This window comes from Ciconia boyciana, chromosome 3, assembly GCF_034638445.1.
Source record: "Ciconia boyciana chromosome 3, ASM3463844v1, whole genome shotgun sequence".
NCBI classification, from domain to species: Eukaryota; Metazoa; Chordata; class Aves; order Ciconiiformes; family Ciconiidae; genus Ciconia; species Ciconia boyciana.
The window spans coordinates 92,185,462-92,210,230 of NC_132936.1; the positions used below are offsets into that span (position 1 = coordinate 92,185,462).

Sequence of the window (24,769 nt, forward strand, 5' to 3'; positions counted from 1 at the left end):
GGCTGTCAGTGAAGTGAAAAAACAGGGATTTCTCCTCCAAAATTTCTACCATTTAGTTCAGAGTGCAACACATCCAGATTGGCTCCAGCATTAACAGCAGTTTAACTGGACACATTGCACTCTGCATTGCAACACACTGGGAATGTGAACACCATCAGCCACGGTACCTCACCCGGGAAGGCAAATCCTTGGGGCATGCTCAGCAGGAAGCTGTGCACACCTCAAAAATCGTTCAGAGTTGTCTTCTACCCTTCTCAAGCACCTTGCTGCACTCCTGCACTTCTAGCATTCTTTTAATATCTTTTAAATTATTTAAAAACTTACACACACATTCTGCTCTAACAGGATCATTACTGCTATTACTAACTGCCTATTGCTAAGATTATTATTATTACTATTATTATTATAAATTTGGGACACTGACAGTGATAAAAGAAATGTGAAATCACTTCTATTAAAAGTTTGTGTTGTTAAGCAGGTATAACTGAAAATATTTTCAGTGGTCCCTACCAATAAAGGTTCAGATTTCCTAAGTAACACTACTGTCTTATTGACACTCCACCTAAACTTCTATTGCTTTTTCCTTATTACTTCAACAGCTATAGAACCTACTATGCGTAAGGAATCTCTTGCACAGATGTGAATTGTACTTTCCTTGGACCTATTTTCATTGGTATTAAGACAACTTTGCATTTCTGTATGAAACTAACAGAACCACCAAAGATATATTTAAGCAGCATAAACTAATACAGATGATTTCTTTAAATTTTTCAGAATTTTACTTTTGTATTAAAAATTTTATGATGCAATATCCAATTAAAACAAAAATTAATCCTAAAAGAGGGAAATCAAGTTGAAGTCCAGAGGAAAACATGAGAGTTATGCAAGAAACTTATAGAGTTAATTATGGTAACAGAACCACAATCTGTACGGCGCACACAGTTTTTAAGCATTACTAAACCTCAGCTTTCTTGAATTTCTTTATATAATGTAATTATTCAAGCTCCAGTGAATCCTCATTAAAATGTCACTGCTAACATAACTAAATAATTATACTGCTTTCGGTTACACCTAATGTGTTTAAGTTAGAAATACTCATGCTACAGGTTACTGCATTTTTAGTCAGTAAGTGTTCCCAGGTAAGGCATGCGAGTCAGCATAACAACAGCAGTCGCACTGGTAAGAGCTCCAGACAGACTGTCAAACACCGTTGAGCAGGCAGCGTGTTGTGACCAATGTGCACTGAACAAAATCCGGCTAAAGGCACCACTACCTCTGACAGTTAAAGCTGCAGGGGGAGCGCATTTCATATGGGAACGAGTTGCAATTGAGGGAAAAAGCAAGGGGTGGGGGTCAGGAAAGTTCAGGTATTTAGAAAGAGGGGGAAAGTACTGAAAACTTCATTAGGCTTAAGAAACTCGGGCAACGTTTCCCCTATTCCCTTCGCTCATTAAGTGCTAATCAGATAAACTCAGCATACCATAGCTAAACGGATTGCTGCTACAAAAGAAAACAATGAAAAGCGAACAAGCTAATCCAGCATCTTGCAGTATTTCCCTGTCTGTGCGTGACAAGAAAGAAGGCCTTAGTTTAAACCAGTTCAAAGAAAAATTTCTACTTACAGCTAAAATCTCTGGGGAGGGAAATCCCAGTCAAATTTTCAATGAATGAAAAACAAGCGAACCTACTAACTCTAAATACATTTTATTTTTTCAAGGAAAAAATAAGGATGTCTTTCATGTATTAGTGGGGGTTTTTTCCTATTTTATGCTTTTCAACTTGGCTAGGCAGGCAACTGGCATAAATAAATTATTTAATTTTTGGAGTTCTATGGCATTTCAGATATTCATTTCATTTCTAAAAAAAGTTGGGTTGGGTTTCTTTTTTCCCCAGAAAAGAATTTTTAGGCGTTTTAAATAATTTTCAAAGAGTTTAAAAAACAAAGCAAACTTTATTTTCACCGCTCCAAAGGGCAATATTAAGAAAACGATGAGAGAAAACGAGGAAGGAACCAAGTAGAAATGCTTCCATCTGGTTCTTGCCGTTCAGTCCCGAAACCACCTTTCCAAGCTTAGGGCCCAGCCGCCGGCACAGGCAGCAGCCCGAGGCAGGAGCGCGGGTGCGGCGGAGCCAGAGCCGGGCTCCCCGCGGGCCCTCGGCCTTCCCTCTCCGTTGTCACCTGCCCCATCTGGTGGTGACACTCGGACACAGCAGGCAGCCTCACGGCCTGCGCCCCTCACTGGTTTTTTACATCGTCACCTTGTGCGCGATGATAAAACTACGGAGGGGAAATAAATTTAAAAAAAAAAATAATCACACAATAATGTGCAAATATCCCATGAAATGGGGAAAGCGTACATAGCTTTTATTACAGCAAGTGATACTGGTTTTCCTCGCAACCACCACCTGCCTTACACCCTTTGAACATTAAAATACCACTGACAGTATCTTCACAGAGAAAAACAAAGAGAAAATCGTACCAACTAAGCGCTACAAGGAAGTGACCTAACTGCTCAGCTAATGCTACTCCTGGATAATGTAAAAAACCAGCCACAGACATGTTCATCTAAATAAACATAACGATCGTAACCTCATTGAGACAGACACAGTATTTCTGTTAACATAAAAAAAATATTATTTCCAGGTGGAAGAAAAGTTACTGAAAGCAGCGTAGAAGCATAGAGATTAATTATCCACAATTAATACGCCTTTTCTAAGCACAAACACAATCAAACTAACTCAGTAATAAGTCAGCACCATGTCCCTTTGCTACAAACAATGTCACTGAAACTCAGACTCACAAGAAACCGTAGCTGCCAGATGGATGCCAAGCACCTACGTGGCCCTCACATAGAGGGCTCCAGATTGAGATGAATTAACCTTTTCCCTTCTGGTGTTGCAGAATTTCTATATGTACTCTGACAAGATAAAACTGTAAGGGGCATACCTTACCTGCTGCAAAAGGAAGAACAGCAAGTTGATCCAGTGAGTTTTATCAAGCATGTTCACAAGCAACTTGAATTTTAATACCAAAAATGCAGAGATGCTACTAACACTTAGAGTCTGGCAACCACAGCTTATCCCGTATGAGATGGACTTACAGAAAAGATTTAAAGTCTCAAATCAAGATTAGGCCACATTAGGACACTCAAATACAGCAAGTTTTACCTTTTCCCCAATAAATTTCACAGGACCAAAATCAGAAATAACATGCATCTTCCCAGGCTTGTTCCTCCCTCTTCTATATCCCCTTCCATGTATCCCAACTCCAAAAAAACCTTTTATTTCATGTAGACTTTGGAAATGTGTGGGTACAGGGCTTATATTTAGCAGTCTAGGTCCCCCTTTTAGCAGCCTAGTATCAACATGAAAGTTTTTCTTAACTGTAATTGGTATGACTTCGTGAACAGGAGGAGAGTTTGTGGTATTTGCTAATACCAAAGAATTTAATTTGTCTGTTTCATACCTATTTTTCACTCCCTCCTCCTTACCTGAGACACATTTCACATGTAAGGTAGTATGAGTAAAGGCTAATGTGTGGGTAACACAAGAGAGGCCCAGTGAAAAGGAAGTTTATTTCCATTCCAGTTCTAAATGTGTTCTTGCGTCTCGTCTCCCCATCTCTGTATGGCTCAGTCCTGTGCATCACATCTTATTTCTTAGCCATTGACTCCTTCACTCACCACTTTCACGCACTTACGTATTCTGACAGTAAGTGCATTCTGACAGTGCATCTGCAATGCAGCCAGACCCTCAGGCTTTCTTTTTAATCTGACTTCAATGAGACATCAACTTCTATGTAGGGAGATTTTGCAACTTATATTACTGTTTATGACCCCTGTTGCATCACCCTTCCAGAGATGACAGTTTTGCATACTTAAAATCATATCACTTTCCTACCATGGTATTTCATCTATAAAAATGCGTCTGATACTAAGTTTCCAAGGAAAAGTAAAGTATCAGTTTGATATCACCTTCCTCATGGTGGTGAGGGTACAGATGCAGCAGCTAAGAATGTGAAAGACTGCCAACATACAAAGATGTGCCAAGGTGCAAAGTGAACTGTTTAGGTGTTTTTTTGTTCGTGGGAGGTTTTTTTGTTTGGGTTTTGTTTTGTTTTCTTTTTTTTCTTCTTCTTCTTGGAACACAACTGAGTCTACATTGTAGAAACTGGCAGAAATATAGCTTTTATATTAAAAATTCACCAGAGCACTGAAGCTGAGCTCCAGGGAAACATCACATGTAGCACACACTTGAGTAGCTGACGCTTGCAAAAACACAGAAAACAAACCCATATTTTGGTAAAAAAAAAACCCAACCCAAAAGTAAGGACATTTAAGAATTCTGGCTTAATAATTTATTGCAACGCATACAATATACCAAAACAACGAAGAATGCTGCTGTTAATGCATATTCACAGAAGTTCACCAGTAGAACATGTGGATGCCACGTTCTGCATTTCTGAGGCTATGGAACCTGCAAACTGTGTTAAATTTCTGTGTTCCAGAAATTTAATTTTTATAACAGACATTTTTAGTCATTATAGCTGCAAACACACAATTTAAGAAATTAGCGGGATATAGTCTTCACAAATATGGAAACAGAGTGAAACAATAGCTTTCAGAGATAGTAATACAACAATTCTCCTTGACAGAAATGTAATAGGGATCACTAGGTTGCCAATATTATTTCCTCTGTAACCATTCTGGCAAAAAGCTTGTAGTAAATAGATCTTTTCACATTTCAAACCCACCTCCTTTGTGCTTGCATGAGGATGCTGCAGTGTTTCACTAATGCACTGCTATTTCAAGAACCTTTTCCCAGGGGATGCATCATACTCCTCCTCACAGGCTGGACTACAAACCTGAGCTCAGACCCTTGCAAAGGGCTACTGTCATGCAAGTGCCAACATCTGCTACCTCCCTTCAGCAGGGAGAGAAATGTGCACTGAGAAGAAAGATCAACAGATGGAGAACTTGGAGAAGACACTGCAACAACATTTCTGAACTGAAATACTCCACTTGACCTGCCCTGTGGAAAAGAAAAAAAACAAAAACAAAACCACACAACAAAAACTAACCCCCCACTAGACTGTGATTTCTTTTTTTTGCACACACAGTGACTTTTATCAGATCTAATCACTAACCCCTAACCCCAGCAACCACACAGTCCTAATGCATGACCTTCCACCATTCTCTCATTTAAATGCTCTTTAACCAGAAATACACAAGAAGCTGCTCATCCCTCTGATCCACTTACTACAAAACAAGTTACAGCTTTTCAGAAACGGCTTCTGAATTTGCCTTTCTGTATTTGAAATTTTAAATCATTTTTGCCAAAATAATAAGTAATTTAAAGATAATTGACCAAGATTAAGCATAATTAACAACAAAGATTGATGTAAAACTTTTTTGGTAATCCCATGAATCAAATACAGGGCAAATAACTACTAACCTGAAACTTTGTTATACCAAGTTTCGACTGAAAGCAGTATTTCTGGACAAGGTATCAACTCCTGAAAAATAAGACTATATGAAGGAAACAGATGCTTGTAGCTTGTAAGGTATCTAAGTCTAAATAAGGGATAATTAAGGGCAGAAGGTTACAAGAATTTAGTTAGAAACATGGTATGTATTTAATTTTAAAAGTTGTCAGTAGTATGATAATATCCTACAACATATTCTATAATTTTGAAGAGTTTTGTTTCACTAGAGAAATATTTTTATGCCATTGCACCCTACAAGTCTGACAAATTATCTAATTCTACTACTGAGAGTACATGACATTCACTTTTTTGTGGGAAGTTTGTGTAAAATCCCTTTGCATGTACATGCCACCTAACATAAAAGTTCTTCCATAAGAACTATGTTTTTCCTGCTTCTGCACAGCTTCCCACATTTCTGCAAAATAACCAAGTTATATGGGTTTAAGAACTTGACTTTATCATGCTGGGTAGTAATTTCAGTTAATCGTAAAAGTTAATCCAGGAGAAACTTAAACCCGGTTGGGTCAAAACAGTTCTTTTTACAGCAGTTCTTTATCCTATTATGAGTGATTTAACCATCTTTTGTTCACAAGAGTTAAAAGTTTCTACATTTCTGAATATTTTCTTTGTGTTTCATTGTGTAGAAACACAACTTTCTACATTTCTGAATACTTTGTACCTCTCAAGTAATACAAAACACTGTCTGGCTAGATACTCCACTGTTACATACAAGCTTCTCAGTATCTTTGCAATCTCTAGACTTCCTTACTGAAATATGTTCTACCTGGGACTTCTTTCATTTTTTGTATACCAAGTACAGCAAGTCCACTCAGAAGTATAAGTCATACTAGCAAATCAGAGATTCCCTAAGCATCAGTTCTAGCCCAAGCACAAGCTTGGCACAAAATTATATGTGAACATAAGGGTCAACATTTTGAATTAGTCCTAGAAGTGAACAACAAATCTCCACAACTAACAAAAGCTAATACAATTTCTATGATTATATCCTTCTCCATTTTTTGTCTTACTAATACAGGTCAGCCAAAACACCCAAGTAAGTGGTAATTATTCATGTCCTCAATGAAGCCAATCCATTCTCTTCCATAGTGTTCCCTCACAGTGAGAGACCATCAGCTCTGGAACCCGCTTCCATGGACAACCCTGGGCTTGTGAAACTTGTTTCTGCACTTCCAAATAACTCACGTATACACGAGAGAGCAAAGTCTTGGGAGCAGCCATGGTTCAGGGGGAGTCTTCACTTAAAATTACTAGGTTTTCACTTGATGACTTCACTCCAGTCTAGATGACACACATGCTATATGACTCCTATCAGCGGGTAAGTTCTACAGAGTAACCCAAACTTAATGGCAGCACTAAGTTTGTGGCAAACAAACCAAAGTTCAATGCAAAGAATGATCTTTCCAAGTAAATGGCATGAACACTGGCCACATCTTGTAAACTTTCTGTTCTTTGCAAAGCCTGTAACAAATCCTCCTCAGCAAAAAAGAAGGTGCGGGGTTCTGGGCAACAGCAGAGAAGCTTTCTGGACCTCTTCCAAACTCTTGAAGAAAAAACAGCGACAAACCCCAACATAAAAACTCACTTGTTTTGCAAAATAAAAGTGATTGTTTAGTTTTCAATAAAAGCACCATTAACGTGTCTCTGTATTTTGTGTTTTCTGTAATTGTAAAGTTGTAAGGTGGTGCCATCCGAAGCAACTATACCACTGAATTGTTCGCATAGCACTTCCAATTAAAGTAGAGATAATAAAGATGCTCCATGGTCCAAGATGAGCTGTGAGGATTCACAGCTATCATTTGGGAATCACTGACCCACAAAAGGATTTTGTTTGAGGCTTGGGAAAAACAAGACGACCTGCAACTGGCTGATGCCAACTTTTGCAAGCAAGTTTCTTCACAACTTGAATAACTGACACCAGCTGAACAAAGCAACAAGTCACTTAGAATATTTACCTCTCTTTAGGGTGGTCAGACAAATAATAAAAGGTTACAGCTATGTTTTTCCTTTCCAGTGTTTCCATTTACTTCAGTTCTTTAGAAGTAACCATTCAAAAAATCTGAAAGTTTTTTGATCTCACTGGCAACTACAATATTACATATGATCACATTTTCAAAAATCTGGATTCAGATATGAAAATTATTTGGAGCTGCAAAAGTTCATTACCAAAACTGACTAACTACTTCAAGATACTTTGCTCTGTTCTTTCTGCATGTATTTTATAAAATTTAATTTGAGGATCAATATTGATTATTTGTCAGTATTCTGATCAGTAAGTTTGCCAGTTTTATTGTTGATATATTTTATGACACAGTTTTATAAAAAAATATAGGTCCCCTACTAAGAAGATACATGGCATTTTTTTGTTCTTAACTGAAGTAAATATGAAAAGTAAGGCAAGACAGCTGAGCTCTAGGCCTACATTAGCAAAAGTTTGCTCATGAGACCATTCCACTAAATTCTCCTCGTGGAGACAAAACATACATTCCGTTTCCCAGACAGCTTGTAGCAGTGCCACAAACCAGGAAGAACCCTGCTCTGGAAACCTTTTTGATGCAGAGGAAAGAAAGGAAATAGTTTTAAAGACTGATTCAGTTCCAGTGACATGTTCTCCATTCACTGAAAAATCCAAAAGTAATTGACCCTAAAAGTAAAAATAAGAGCACACGGCTAAGCTAGGGATATGGGATGGGTATTAAAGATACATACATACATATATATATATATATATCAGAACTGGATGGCATATTTAAAGATATATATATCAGAAATGCTAAATGCAAACTGAATTGCAACTCACAAGAGACATAGCAGGCAATAAGAAGAGGTTCTATAAATACAGCAGAAGGAAAAGAAACATAAATGAAAGCACAGAATAATTAGCAATGAGGAGAAAATGACAAAAGATGAAACCAACAAGGCTGAATTAAATTTCTTCTTCGCTTATACTTCCTCTACCGCCCAAGGTTTAACTGTAAGTAGAGAGCAAGGAACAGGACCAGGAAAAGAATAGGCCTATCATTTAATCCTCACTCATTTAGTAAGCCATAATATATTAAACAGTTTACGAGAACATTAGAAATAATGCATTAGTTGACAATATAGATAGCAGCTATACCAAACGTGACTTAAAACCTCAGTTGTGCTGATAGGAAATATCAAAACCCCTCAGAAATAAGGAAGTACAGATTAGTAAGAAATCAACCAAAACTTTCCTTATGCAAGGTCAGAAAGCCAGCTTCCTCATCAGTAGCTAATACAGAATGAGAAATGAGAAAACTGTCTAACGAACAGATGGGCTTATCTTACACAGGCTATGATTATTTACCTTATACAGCTTAAGAAAATTTTATGTTGGCAGTGAGATGAAAAGGAAGGAATTTGGTCTGAGACAGCATTTCTTTCACACTGAGCTTGTATTCATGCTGAGTTTCTCATCTGTGTATCTAATCTCCTATTACAGTCAATGGAGACACTGTTCAATTCACAGGATCCCTGCTTGGACACAGGTGCCTACTGCCACTGGAGATGCCCTAGCGTTTCCCACTGCTTCCAGCTGCTGGCCTGGAAGGGTACAGACCCCCAAAGGTCCTGTGTGATATCCGCCATGCCGTGCAAATATCCTGGCATGTCAAATGGCACATGTTGCCTATTAAACATTAACTCCCCATCACCCATAAGTGGAGGACAAGTCCCTCGCTCATAGACATATAGTAGACATATAGTGGAGGCAGTACATTTCGGTGTCTATCTGGAGTTGGGTACTGCCCTTCATCTCTGACCTTAGGTAAAACTGGTACATCATTCTTCTTTAAGTGACCACCTGCTAGCAATCCTAGTATTTTTGTATAAATATTTGTTCTATTTTTCTTTTAAGTTTTGTTTTCTCTCTTACTATCCTTCTTAATTATGGATTTCATATTACTTTCACATATTATTTCTTCATGCCTTAATTGTATTGCACTGTTTTCTGTTCACACAGTCTTATCTATTCATGATTTTAGGCAAAATTCTGTCTGCATACAACTTTGAAAGCACAGCTGCTACAGGGAAGATTCCCTGAAGTCTTGTTTCCTGTTCATGGGGATTAACATGTAAAACAATGTTTAGATAAACTGGATAAATTTGCATCAGCCAGACTCAAACAATCCAGATCTGACATACAGCTGACTACCAAAATCTCCTGGGTAATGCGGAAAGTGCCAGCAGAAGGGAAAAAGGCAAACATAGTTGCTGAAGGGAAGGGAAGGGAAGGGAAGGGAAGGGAAGGGAAGGGAAGGGAAGGGAAGGGAAGGGAAGGGAAGGGAAGGGAAGGGAAGGGAAGGGAAGGGAAGGGAAGGGAAGGGAAGGGAAGGGGTTATGGACAAACCAGCCTAACCTGAAAGCATTCCAGGACAAATTCTGTAAGTGCAGAAGTATACAAAACAGTCAACACAAGTTTGTCATGAACAAGCAGTATCAAACAAAAATATTTTTCTTTTCTGATGAGCTAAACAAGCCTGGAATATTAGAGGAATGCAACAAATGGGATATAGCTTGACCCTAATGTAGCCGTTGACTTTGTCCTACCTGATGTTCCTCAAAATCTAACCATGGAAATATCATTTAGATTAAATCACCTGTAGATGATTGCAGAACCAGGTTCATGTGGACCTGAGCATCATTATAGGTGTTCCACAAAGTTTTGTGCTGGGTCCATTATCTTCCAGTAATTTCATTACTGAAGTCAATGATTTTAAAAAAACCCACAAAACAACAAAACACTTCTAAAATAAAATTGTAATCTAGGAGGGGATGCAAGCATTTACAAACCTAAATGGCCTCAATAAACCTGAGAAAGAGTCTGAAATCAACATGCAATCAATGAAATGTGTGTAAAGTACTCTACCAAGGAAGAAAAAAATAAATGTACAGTTACAAAACAAGTCCATCTGGTTAAGCAGCAGCACAGCAGAAAAGGATCTACTGGAAGCGCAGACTGAACAACAGTTGGCAGGCTAGACAAAAACATACAAATGTCTGCCTGGAGCATGGAAGTCCATTGTGCCCAGTATTCAGAGCCTCAGTTAGAGCAGCATCACCAGTATGGGGTATCACACTTTAAAAATTACACATCAAGTCAGAAAGACTTCAGAAAAGAAAGACAAGCAGACAAAATATTCAGAAAAAAAATATTATACCAAACTACTCAAATCTGTGGTGTCCATCTACCTCACTAGAAAGTCACCAGTTCAACTGTAACTGATAAAATCCTCACATTCACTTGCAACCCAGATACCAAAAGGATGAAAACTGTAAAGAACACAGAAATCTATTGCCTGTTACAAGAAGCAGCAACTTACAAACCACAAGATTTTCCTCTTAAACCTCTCAGATAGGCTTTCTGAGCTAACCTCTGGAACATGTCTCCTTGCACTTGTAATTCTTCCCTTGCTAGATGTGCCTGCCAGTAGGGGATCTCACATCTGAAGTCCAGCAGACCACCTACATCTCCCTGAACAACATGTAAGCTTTTATCAGCTTAGTTTCTGCCAGTGAAGTTGTATTTATACTAGGAGATTTTGTCAGTCTCGTGGGCTGGGGAGGAAGGGAGGGGAAGGACTTGTGCTTGCATGTGATTTTGTGGTTGTTTATACATATAGCCCTAGCTGAGAGGGGTACACCAGCATTACCCTGAAGAAGTGCCCATGGCTGTGGTCAGGCAAACAGCAGAAATGGCTGTGAATTGCTTTCAGCAGGTGTTCAAGCTATAGGGGCTTCAAATCACCTTGCACTGAGGAGTGATGCTCAGATGATCCTCTTCTGTTAGCTTTGCTGCCAGGGTGGCAACATCCAGCTGACAGGAATTAACAAGCAGCTGGGTAAGGCCAAAAGCAAAGGCTCCTATCTTAAACTGCTACATTATAGCCACCTGGGGCCTAGGCTTCACCTCCAGGCAGGCATCATCATTATTTGCAAGAGCAAATAGAAATCGGTCTGTGATGGTGAAGCTTAGTCAAGATTCTCACAGCACACCTCTTCTAGCACCCCGTTGTTACAAAGCGGGTGTCTGGATCACTAGTTGTTATAAACAGAAGGAAAAAAAGAATCATAGAAATATGGCAACACTCACAGGAACACAGCATGGAACAATAACATAGCCATCTTTGAAGTTTAGGAGAGAGAGACCAAGTCAGGGAGTCACCTAATTAAATGAAAACATCTGTGTCTAATCAACTACCTAAACCTGAGCTAGCTGACATGTGCCCCCTTTATTGGCAATGGAGATGTTGTCAACTGAACCTCAGGAGAAATTAATCTCACCCTGATGCAGATGGGCAAAATGGACTCAGTTGAACTGTACTCCACAAGTGACAACTACTTTTTAGATTGTGAAGGGAGCCTGGGATAAAAGGATTTGGTTTAGATACGTAAAAGTTAAGTGAAATCCCACCCTACATGTGTAATGACAATATTAATGAAGAACACAGAAACCAAAATGGAAAGGAAAAGCTAACAATATTAGAAAAGAAATCAAGAGCTCAGTAAGATTGATTAATAAAATAGTAAGGTGAGGAACTATCAGCTAGAACTCAGATGAATTATCTTTTACCTGATAATGTTGATTTGATAAAAAATATTTACATTTGAAAAGAGTTTGTTAGTCCTGGCAAGGTCTACAAAATTAATCCAAGTGCCAAGCTTGGAGGAAAATTATATGATAAAACAAAAATTGAGAAGTTAATTGAAACTTCCACAGTCCTCTCATTGTCTATTTTTAATTATTAGAATTTAGATTATTACAAGTAAAAGACAGGAAAAAATACAAGGTCAAATTACATTATTTTGTGAAGTGCTGAAAGAGAAGGTAAATGGAAAACTATGGCTTCTCTGAGCAATAATATACCGGGTTTAAGCAAATACTCCCTTCTACATTTCATGATATGTACTGAAGTATGGTTATTGAGTTGTTTCACATGCTATAGTAAATGCTTCACAGAATACTTCAATGTAATTTTTAGCTGCAACTGATGATAACTGAGTATCATAAAATCATGAAAATATATTAATTAATAATTTATGAAATTTATGTCAAACTGCAGCATGATAAATGTAACTAGCTGTGGGCACTATTTAGAGCCACAGACAGCTGGTTTTGGTTGGGGTTTTTTTGTTATTAGATTTGATAAGTACATATAACTTGGCAAAAATGCACATTTTCTCAAACTTACCATTGGTGACTCTCAGCACTCCTGGCATCCAGCTGAACAGCCTTTTCAGCTTTAATCTTTCCTGTAAATGGAATACAATATGTTAAAGGATTTATTGTACTCTTCCACATTTTAGGCAACTCCCAAGAACAAAGCAACCTGATATACTCTAGTTGCAAAGAAAAATTTGCTTCCTGCTCTTGTAAACATTTAGATGGACAACGTAACATCCTGGCTTTACATCATTTGCATACCCATACATACATATATAAATATGTGCACACACACATATATATATATGGGTGCAATTTTAGTATTTTCTCTTAAAATCCAATTCAGATGCAGCTAAATCAGGGAAGGATTGGACTGGACTACCAAAGGAGGCCGTGTTGTCTGTAAGGCTGAAGACCCTTAAAAGCAGGTTAGAGAAGCACCTGTCAGAAGAACCAGCAAAGCTGTTTCCTGCCTTGGGTACAGGAACAAACTAGTTGAAGTTCCTTTCCAGCACAAAGACTTCCATTAAGTTCCACTTTTAACTGAATAAAGATGACAGTAGGTGATTTGATCAAACTCACATGCCCAGTAAGAAGTTCAGATGAGATGCTTGCTGTTTGCAAAGTCTCAGCTGCAATCAATTAAGTCACACTGACATTTCTGTATTGCAAGTTAACTTCATAAAAACAAAGAACAGCACACACAGTCCTCCAACCCAGTGGAATGAAAAAAACCACAAAACTACTGCCAGCTCCCCTGCAGTCTCAATCCCTCTGCACCACTTTCAAAAAACTGAGATGAAAAAGGCTGCCGCCACCCACTGCTTCATGAGAATGAGCCACACTAGGCTGGTTACTCAACACCTAAGACCCAATTTCATTCCATCATTCTTTATCTCTCCCTGTCTTTTGCTATGCCATTATCTTTCACCAACTGAGGCTACGTGTAGTCAGTGGTAAAAGCAAAGGATCCAACAACAGAGTTAACTGTTGTCATTTAGTTTGTGTCATAATCCTCACTGCACTGGGTGATCTCCATACAAAGAAGCCAAGTTGCTACTAAAGCAAAGACCATATCAATTAAGTAGCTAAGACAGTGCAAGTCTTCATGAGTATTTGGATGACAAAAGGATAGGGACAAGGACCTTGGACAAGCTGAGGTTGGCTATGGAATATGTAATGACAGCACAAAGGCATGACACTGACTTTAAGGATGACAAAGGGCAGCCAAAACTGCTTTGTCAGTGATGTTGTCACTGCTGGTAGAACAAAAAGTAGAAAACGGGAAAAGAGTCACAAAAGACAAAATAACCTGAACTTGGAATACACTTATAAGACCTGAATTTGGTGCAGCAAAAATGGGGGAGGCAATGGAGAAACAAAGGAGAGAGAGAAGTATTCCCAGATACAGGCAAAAAGGATTATTGTAAGAACAGTGTGTTGACTGGAGGAGAGTGACACAGGTAGAAAAGATGTAGGTTTTATTGTAATAAAGAGAAGGCGGCCCAAAACAAAAAGGGAAATGTAAACTGTATGCATCCAGACAGTGAAAGAAAGGGCAATGCTTTTAAAAGCAACAAAGAAGAAGTGCTGTGAAGAAAATCAGAACCTTGTTGAAGTTAAGCTGTCAAACAGGACACATGGGTAGAGATGCCTAGAAGCAACAACAATTTTCACACGACTTCTGTTTCTGGTCAACAATTTTTCCAGATTCACAAAGTTTCATCCCCACCATCACCACAAAAGATGCTGCTGATATGCAGGAGCACTCCCTTGCCACAGGAAAGCAGAAAAGCAAACCTTGACTTTGCCTTGGCATTTATTTATTCTCTCGTTTTCCCAAAGATGTAATTAAGAAACTGTGCTGACAGCATCTGCCTTTTTTTCACATTCTGTATCCATCTGATTCTCAACAAAATACAGGATTTTAAGGCACCATCCAGAATCAACAGCCTTCAACCATGACCCACAATACTTCTTCACCAATTTTGGATCTCTCCAGTGTGGAAAGAATGGACTGAAGTTGTATACTGTGGCAGTTTATTGCGCAAAACATTATTATTACAGTACAAATGCTCCCATTTATTGGATTGGAAATTCCTTGGATTGGAAAACTTAACCAAAGTTCAAAGCATGTTTCACTACATTCAGGTGGCATTCTACATAAACATTTCTCCTCTGCTTACCATCAGTAACATATTTCCTCTTCTCCTCAGCATCAGTAGTCATCTCAAACAGATCTCCATATGCGCGTGCAAGTCTCCAAAGAAAGTCCACACAGTTTTCATACTGAAAGTAGAGGACAGCTGAGTAATTAAACTGATCAGAATGTGACTTAAACAGTTTCCTTTCATAATGCTTAAAGCAGGTTACCGGAACACGGCATAAATCTTTAGTTATTTTGCATCCTTCTATACTACTTTTAGTTTTGTGAGAACCAGATGACCAATTTTTCACGACCACAGGAGAAGAAAGCTTTTGGAAATACCCTGGGCTGTCTAAAGAGGTTTTATTTCATAAATCAGTTTTAAAGTTCTTTTATTATAAAAAATAAAAAGGTAAGCCAGTAAAGCAAAACAGATCCCTGAATGATGTGATATATACTTTCTTTAGGTATGCCATAAGCACCACGCTCACTCACAATTAGTATCTCATCTACCTTCCTCGGTATTTCAGTATGTAAATTAAAATATAATCAGAACTAATGTTTGTCAAATCAGAAGAAACTGATACACTGAATTAAGCACTGCACATCAAACCACTTTGAAATTTTATCTGGAGTTACATATGTGCACAGTAAAGTCATAGGAAAAATTCACATGAAGTATACCAGAAAGGTATAAGCAGATTACAGGCTCATAGTTTGATTTCTTGAGAACACTTCGTCTGGTTATTACTTAATTCCACAGGAGTTTCTCACACAGACCATTCTAAAACCAGCAAAAGGAAGTATCATTTACGTAGAAAAAAGCTCATGATCTTTCTTTGTCACGTGCAAGAATACATACATCAAACAAAGCCTCAAAGTTATTGAGCCTGGACGGGATATAAAATAATGAAACTTCTATGCTCACACAACATGAATATTGACACCACCTCAAAATATTTCGACTGTATTTTAAAAATACGCATGAAATTTCATCTTCCATTCCTGTGCGCATTTTAATGCTTGTATTAAGGAAGTCCTCAAAAGCAGTGCAAAGCACAAGTTAATAGCAACGTAATATTAAGTTTACCCATTAATACCTTGTTATCTTTCTCAAGCAGCAGTCTGAAGCCCTCCTTTTTATCATCCTCTGAACCCTTGTGCAAATTGTCCACCTGCTGTAAAAGATTAAATAACTCTTCTTCTTCTTCTGATTTCACAGTAGCATCAGGTGATTTCATACATCCCTTTTCTTCCTCGGAATCTCCTTCAGAATCAGTATGAGCTGTAAGATAACTAAAATCACAGAAAACAATAACCATCTTTTCTAAAAATATTGGTAAAGCATTGTTAAATTCAAATGCAAAAATTTTGGAGCACAATTTCTTCCAGTTGTCCAACCTTAAAGGAGTTTTTATTTGTGGTATCAAGCTTGTTGTTGTTATTATTATTATCACAAAACCTTTATCTTCAAAGGGACAGCACAATCATATTCCAAACACAACAGGCAAGTAATTACACTGTCCTGCTGCCTAATACTGCATTAAAAAAAAATGCAGATACATATTAGAAACACATGTATCCTTGTGTTTCAAATGCAGAACACTTTAAAACATTAATGTGGATTAAGACATGCTCTGTAACCCTGAATAGGCCTCTTCAACTCTTTACCTCAATTTCCCTATTTTATGAAATAGGAATGAGCTTGCTAACCAAAACATAAGTGCTATAAGAATCACTTACACGATGTTTTGTGAAATACTTGTAAGATCTAAATATAAGCAATAACATCACTGTTATCAATTCCTTTACTTACAATTCTTTACTTATTTTATTACAGACTGTTCTTTTTGAATATTCTGAAGGTCAGAATATCTGAAACTGGGAAAAAGCTTACATTAATTCATTATGCTTAGTGCACAAGTACTCAGCACAAGGCAATCAAGGACAAAGAAATATTTACAAAAGCCATAAATACCATACAAAGATAAGCAGATGGCCTTACTGTCCAAAGTGCTGAGCATGTATTAGGGTCCTCCAATTTCATATAGGAGCAGCTGAATGGCATTATTTTTAGAGTAGCTTTTTGCTTACGTACCAAAAATGGACAGAAAAGCCTAATCTTCTGCATTTCCACTTTTGAAAATATTGTTCTGATGAGAAATAATAATGTAAAAGTATCAGCTGAGATTTTTAAAATGGTCACTATGAGCAGAAAAAGCATGAAATGTACTATACACATTAAACAACTGAATAATCGAAGTAGGCCATGACAGTCAAAATATATAAAATCTACTTTTTTTCTAGATAGATAACCAGTACAGAATGTTAGCAATATAAATGGAGGTTAATAATCATGGCTTTTAAACATTCTGTTTTCAATACGTTGCTTTTGGAAGTGACCGTAACTAAAACATGAGCAGATACACTTACAGCCTGTAAACGAACAAGTACAACTGCTTATCAAGCTACAGAAGTGCTAGATGTGGCATGACAGTTTCACTGCAAAATTAACCTGTTAATATGGGAAAGAGGAGTCAAAAATACATTTGGATAAAACAATACATACATAAACCATGTGCATGTCTTCAAACTGAAAACCAACATGGAGCAGAGCAGAGATGGGAAACTTCACAGATTCCTACAGATTTTGTCTTGATGATGCTGAAGTTGATGACACGTCCTATGTTGTATCCTGCAGAATCTTTATTTGTAAGTCACCGAACATTTATTTTGGTTTTCCGAACCATCTTTAAAAACACAGCATCTTGTTCTTCTGTAGTTATTTTGAAGTGGGTGCAGAGCTACATCATATATAGGCTGCATTTGTAAGAGCACTAACTTGACCAAAAGTGCAAGTGATTTGGTGGGAGGGGGGCAGTCTTTTAGCTCCAATATATAATCCTATGATGTGAAGTATGTTTGGAAAATACCTTTCCTCACATGGTTTGGATGTCGTGTGTCCCCCCCCACTTAAAAGATAAATGCATTGAGGGTTTGTGCAATTACTGACCAAAAATAAGGGCACAAGATAATATAAAGCAGCAACAACTAGGCAGTAAAGGCAATTTCAAATTCCCATACAATACTGCAATCATAACACTCCTTAGTTACAGGAATTTGGGCACTGCATCAAATGCTACCTAAGCAGGTAGACATGAAAGTAAGGAATCAGTGTTTGGAAGTCGATGTCGATGTTGTCATTTTTACCTTCGCTGCATAAATATCTGTTAAAATTTCTATGATCACTACTGTTCCAATGTTAGAAAACAGACAAAAGTGATTATTAGAAAATGTTACTATCCTAGCAAAAATATAAAGGCCAAGGTTGGGCTGACAGCCAAGCCCTGTCACTCCAAACAAGCCCAACAGAGATTTCGAGCAGCACTGTATCAAACTGTCATGGCCAAACATCAAATTCATATAATATCAGATAAGTCACATGAGAATATTCACTGAGAGACTCAAATGGAAAAAAGTGTGAATTAGGTCACTAACTAACAGATTATGTGAACCCATAAGGAGCTAATTATAAAATATCATGGAAGAATAATCTTTTAAGATCAGACCATACCGCATCAAGCCTTTCTTCATCCCACCTCTCCTACAGAAACATGATCTCCGGGACACATTTGTGCTGAGAAACAGCAGGGAGGACAGGTCATTTCTTCCCCACTCCCTCTCACCTCCACTGTCCAGGGAAATTCTCTCCTACCTCCTCTATTTATCTGCTTTATGAATCCTCAAAGAATTTAAATGTGGAGCAGACCATCTTAAACCTTGATGAGAATGCCATAAATTTCAATTTACTTCTTGATTGTGTGCTTTAAAGAAGGCAAAACAATACCTATAAAACAACCTGTGGGAAGTGAAAAACACAACAGTAAATAACTTTTTTTCAGTGTAAGGCAATGCCAGTAATTCCTAGGGACTGCAGCAAACCATACAACCCTGTGCCTGCTGACACAGATGAGAAGACACTCAGCTACACTAAAGGACAGAAGTTTCTACACAACCAACAGAGAAGAATGCCATTCTCAAACAAAAGAAACAAAATGTTTAAAAACTTCTCCAAGTTTGGTTTGAAGTTAATAGTGTTTTTCATAGGAAGGCCAGAAATTAAATGTCCTGATATCAAAATGCCCCAGGGAGTGCAAACAATTGCTAATGCTTAAGATGGGGCATCCTAGTTACCCCCGAGATGCATCAGCATTCCTCTAAATTTTTCCTTTCTTTCCTCAGAAAAGTAACTTCATAGTGCCTTCAGAGGGTACTCTCTTCCTTGTCTCGTCTTCTTTGGCTCTAGAGCTGACATCGCTGCCTCCCAGCATTTTCCACAGGAAAAGCATCAAGGTGACAGCCAAGGGCTTCATGACTTATTTGTGATGAGTTCCCACCTCACTAGTCACGCACCCCAGGCAAACTCCTACATTGCTCAGGAGTCATGGGAGTAAAATGACAGCAAGGTAATTTAATCAAGTATAAAACACTAAATATAACTTCAAACATTGTGACAAACTAGGTGTAAAGACTGTTTTTCCGTTTTGTTTCTGATGACATTCATTTTCTTACTAGCTTTCTGTCCAATCTTTATCATAGCTGAAATATTTTAAGCATGAGAACATAACCTGTTAAGAAGGCAATACAGACTTTTAAAAAATAAACAGCTAGGATTTTTCCTAACAACTTGGGTAAACTGTACTTTACCTATTTGAACTGAACCCAGTTTTATTACAAGATAGGAAATCCTTCCAGCTACTTAAGGAAAAATAAGAGTGTAACAGATATTATTGATACAAAACTACGATAAGAAGAGCTTGATAACTGACTTCAACAAAGCAGCTAGCAGGTTTATACATCTACTCATTCTAGAAAAGCATGTTATGAAGAGCAATACTATAAAAAAAAATAAATCAGTACTAACACAAACAGAAGTGGAGATTCTTTTTAACCCAGTTTAAAAACTCCCAAGAGTCTAAGGGCTGATGACACTAATCCAAAAAGGAAATTAACAAAAAACAAGGAAGAATCATTATGGTTTGTTTTAAAAATATTTCATCTAACAACACTGACATCTGCAATTTTATCTGGTATTTTCCTCCAAGAGGTTTTACCAGATGATAAATAGAAAAGTGAGTATTCACATGTGATAAACACATTCACCAATATTTGAGAAAATAGAATAACTTTAAAAATGTCTACAGGCAGTGCCAACTTGTTTTCACCTTTATTACCAATAGATTTTATTTAAAAGAGAAAAACAGTGGTAAGAATGTGAGGAGCAATGATCAACCAACAGGACTCAGCTGGGTCACAAAGGACTGTTCAAAGTTCAAAGAGCAAATGGACACTGTGCTGGAGACTCACCACACTGTGGTTAAGCTGTTCAGTAAATCTAGGCACCTAGCACTGCATTAAGAAAAAAAAAAAGAGCTACATGGTATAACACACCACTGCGGTATAAACTCACTTTGCTGGTTCAAAAACTGTGTTGGATTGCCTGTAAATTGACAGACACTGGGCCTAACCAGGTATCATCTGTTCACAACACTTCAGGTTTTAGACAGATCAAATATCATCTGTTGTCTCCCTGCCAACTTAAAAAAATCACAAGCTGACACAAACACTGTCTCATCCACTCCAGCTAATTCAATAGAAAGGTGATAATATGTCACAGACTGATATGGATCAAACTTGTACTGTATGACCGAGCAGAGTGCATATCCATCAGTAATGATAAGCAGCCTTCGAGGAAAAGTTTGGCAAACCAGATTCTTAGGTCAACTGAGGGTTGCATTGAAAACAAATGGGCAGCAAAAATAAATGAAGTGAAGAAATGGTAAGTGAAGTGATGCTCAGAAGCAGGCAAGGGAAATGTTTCTTCCTGCTGAATATTTAAACTATTTCAAGGAAAAATTATAAATAAAACATCTGTAGGAAAGGATTTACTGCAGTGAATCTGTCTGGTGACTGATGCCAAATGTAATTTGAAAAGATTGGATGCCAGGCCACCTGAAGACCAGTGCCAAACATGACACTGATGTCAATGGTTCATCACTGCTGTATCAGGGAGGAAACAGCTTTAAAATCACAAAGAGGAGAATTAGGTGACACTCTCCATCACAGGTGATCATCTAGACACAACTTATTCTATTTGTAAGTGAATGAGTGCTTGTTACACATTCTCAAATGTTAAAGATTGAGGTTTTCACTAGTAAATGATGGAAACTGAAACAAACTATTAAAAATAGAATACAGAAAAGCACAGACTAGAAACTGTAGGCTCTTTAGCATCCAGTCAATGTCCCATTCATTCAGTCTACCTGTTATTATATATCAGTAAATATATATCTCATTTATTAAAAAGCATGTGATATTTTTCCACTTACAAAAATACATATTTTTTGACAGGCAAAATAGAAAGCTTCTCTTCCCAAGGTGTTGAATACCAACAGTGACATTGAGAATATGACCAGAGCAGATCAAAGCAGTGAGGACCATATCAGAGACTGACAACTTCAAATATTTTATGGAAAAAACAGGTAGTATTAAAAGCTTTTCTGGAAGAAGCTTACAAATCTGAAACCATTGTAGTCAACCAACACAAAAAGTCCATAAAACTGTTAAGATTACTTCATCTGTCAATTCTCAGCATCTACCCATTTGTCAGTTAAAACCAGAAGTGCTTAACACAAGCAAAATCCTATCTTCTAGATCATGAAAATACTGCTGAGGCAGTGAAATGTTGCATGTACTTTAGATAGAATACAGAAAGTGAAAAAATGTTTAATTTGTAACAAAGAGAAAAATCATTTCTCTAGTGCACAAACTAGCAACCAAATGCATTATTGTGTGTGGAATTCACCACAGAACAGTACAAAACAATGCACATGGTGTTATACCTACAGCACATGAAGTGGTGATGCATATTAACTGGGAAAAAAAAAAAAGTGTGGTGTTATTGTCTCTCATGGCAAACTCTCATAGAACATGCACCACTGTCATTAAAGTCGCATAAGACCTCAGAAAAAGCTATACGCATTGCAACTGTACACACATTAGGATTAACAACCTATTTCCATTTGCAAGAGGAAGAAAAAAATACAAAAAGAAAATTACTTAAATGAAATAAAATTATCTTAAATTTAGAGAAGATAGGCAAAACAAGCACATCAAGTAAAAGGTGTTAGTAGGAAAAAAACACCTCTTTTCAAAAGGGATTAAAAAATAGCATTGGAAAAGCACATACCCAAATGACTAACACTATCTATAACTTTGAATTATCTTCCTTCCTTCTGACTGTATACAAATACTTGTCAGAGAAGGCCTCTCTTAAGGACACATTCAAAGCTCTTGCACACTATAATAACTTGTATTGGATCATCTCATCAGCGTCTTCGTCACACAGAAGAATCTGAACATACAAGTTTTCCTTGGCTAGTTCCCAAACAGCAACGCATCTCCCCTGACCAGAAGACAGGATCTTCTCAAATGCTAGGTGTAGAACAACCCCTGTATTGCATCTGTGAGCCTCATTATTCATAAACTGGTCCTTTAACCTTATCTACATCTCCAAATATTTTATGCATTACACAAAGGTCTCTGCAAACCAACTAATGGATAAAACAATCTGAGAAACTAATAGAACTGACATGTTTCTACACCATATGAAGGGGGAATGTCTTTGAATACCTCTGCCAATACTGAATACTTAAAGAACTGGTTCATAATAGAACTGACAGGTCTCAAAATATGGTATCAAAATATAAGACTCATGAAGCATGTGGGCTGGGATGTAACACAACAAGAAATTCTGCCCACAGGAACTGAAAATAAATTTGGAGGAACTCTTAAAAAATAGAATTACATTTATTATTATATGCAGCATGTTGCTGTCTTCAGAATATTACAGTTAATTAATAGATCTTTAAAGAAAAAAGTGACTTAAGATAGGTAATTTACAGACATAATGCTGCCTACAGAGGTATGTATAACACACTGAGGAGATGGTTCAAAAAACTCAGTTGCTATGAACATACCCTTATTAAATTGCATAGAAGTCTCTAATCTGATTATATCAAAACAAAGTTGCAATTACAGGAGAGTAATGTCATCACCATTTTTACATTACTACTGGAGGGTATATTAGAAGGTATATTAGGAGGGTATATTAACGTATGAAAAGACAAAGTATAGTCCTTCTCCTAGACTCCAGGTACATCTGATCCTTCAGCATGTTCCTCAACTCACGCATATAGAAGATCCCATTAACCACAATGGGACTACAAGATGTGATCAAAACTAGGAACTTTCTACCTTATTGAGTCAATACCCTAAGTCCCTCATGAGTTCTTTTTAAGCCACCAGAAAGTGTCTACAATAGCAAATATGTATACCTAAACATACTGCCACTTGTACACGTGTTGCATTCGGACATAGCTTTCATAGCATGTAATACCTTTAGGCAGAACACTGTAATAACTCATCTTTAAGGCCCATAGAAGACAATTATCACAAAAAGCACAAGAGCATTCATACAGTTCGAACAAACTCTGTCAGAGACACAAGACAAGCCTACTTTCTTACTAGAAGCGCTTTTAAAATCACACCATTATTCTGAACTTTGCCTCTCATTGCATAGCTATGTAGCAATACTGCATCAGACTGTTATCAAACGAACCCTTAAAAATGTCTATTATGTTTGGTGTTCGGCCAACTTCAGCTGTAGTGCAGATTCAGAGATGGTCACCCAGAGTTTTCTCTGATCTAAAAATTACTAATCTGAATTTTGGGGTTTTTTTTTCCCCTGAATATAGAGAAATATAAAATATACACAAAACTTTAAAAGGGCTCCTGTTTACAATACAAAGTTTCACATAGGTAATGATGCAATTTGCACTGTATGTGTACGGTAGTATACACAAAATATTATTGACTCACCCTCCTTCACTTTCAGCCTCCTCAGAGCTGGTAGTTTCTGTTGCACCAGAAGCTGTCTCAGCTTTTCTCCGCTTCGTTGCTCTGTGTGATGGGCTAACTCTCTGAACATCTCCCTTCCCTTGAAGCTCATTTCGAACAAGCTCTTCAAGCTTTGGAATAGCTTCTTTCAGAAATTTCACCTCTCTCTTCAGTTCGTCCACACTTATTAGCAAGTCATTCAGTTTTTCTAGTATCTGCAGTTGCCTTCCATGTAAAACCATTACTACTCCTTGCTCATTAGGAGCTTCATTTTGCAAGCCCACAGAATTAAGCCTGTTACCTACATCTAGGAATGCAGGTATACGCACAGCTGCACCGGGTTTTCGGATCTTACGGTACCAAATCAGCATCAGGCTTATTCCAGCAGTCCCTGCCATTATGCCCAGTATTAGTCCTTTATTTTCGAAGGGTGACATTTCTGCACTCTCCTAAAATTGAGACAACAATAACAGTCAGAGTTAAAGATGTTTTTCCTACTCTACCCAAACGACTTACTTTTCTTTTAAGTCACAAAAATGTAAGGCTAGAATAAGTGGCACATGCTGCAGATACAAAGTTACAATACAACTCTAGCAGATTCTGCTACAAAAGGTTATGGGCTATGACAGCAAAAACAAGACGGTTGTGAGTTTGGGGGTGATGAGGGGCACACACTTCTGCATCGGCACTTGCACAGGACCGCAGCCTTCACTTTTAACCTTCTCCGCACCGTGGGATTTTTTCTGTTTTAATGCGAGAAACTCACATAATCGGACTTTCCGCAACTGCAGAGCGGCGGAAACCCAGCTGTCAGGCCGTAGCGCAGCCCGCGCCGCCCGCAGGGGTGTCTCGCCGCTGCCCCGGCCCCACCGCGCCGAAGGACTGCCGGAGCCCCGCGGTCACCTCCCCGCAGGGGACCGCCCGTCCCGCAGCCCGCCCCAGCCCCGGCCGCCCCGGCAGGGGGGCGCCGCCGGCGGCA

At 38.0% G+C, this 24,769-nt stretch overlaps 1 protein-coding gene across 4 annotated transcripts in view; it reads right to left on the reverse strand.

Moving 5' to 3' along the window:
• Positions 1-24,769, reverse strand: part of RMDN2 (regulator of microtubule dynamics 2) — a 115,832-nt gene that overhangs the window by 90,944 nt on the left and 119 nt on the right. For 3 of the 4 annotated variants that reach the window (XM_072856586.1, XM_072856584.1, XM_072856587.1), the window contains exons 2-5: positions 23,773-24,239; positions 15,933-16,128; positions 14,873-14,975; positions 12,715-12,775 (exon numbers count right to left, since the gene is read on the reverse strand). In XM_072856586.1, coding sequence (XP_072712687.1) covers positions 12,715-12,775; positions 14,873-14,975; positions 15,933-16,128; positions 23,773-24,227 — 815 coding nt within the window. In that variant the 5' untranslated portion in view covers positions 24,228-24,239. Of the gene's footprint in view, positions 1-12,714; positions 12,776-14,872; positions 14,976-15,932; positions 16,129-23,772; positions 24,240-24,556; positions 24,686-24,769 lie in introns of those variants that run through there. The other variant, XM_072856585.1, reaches the window with a different exon arrangement.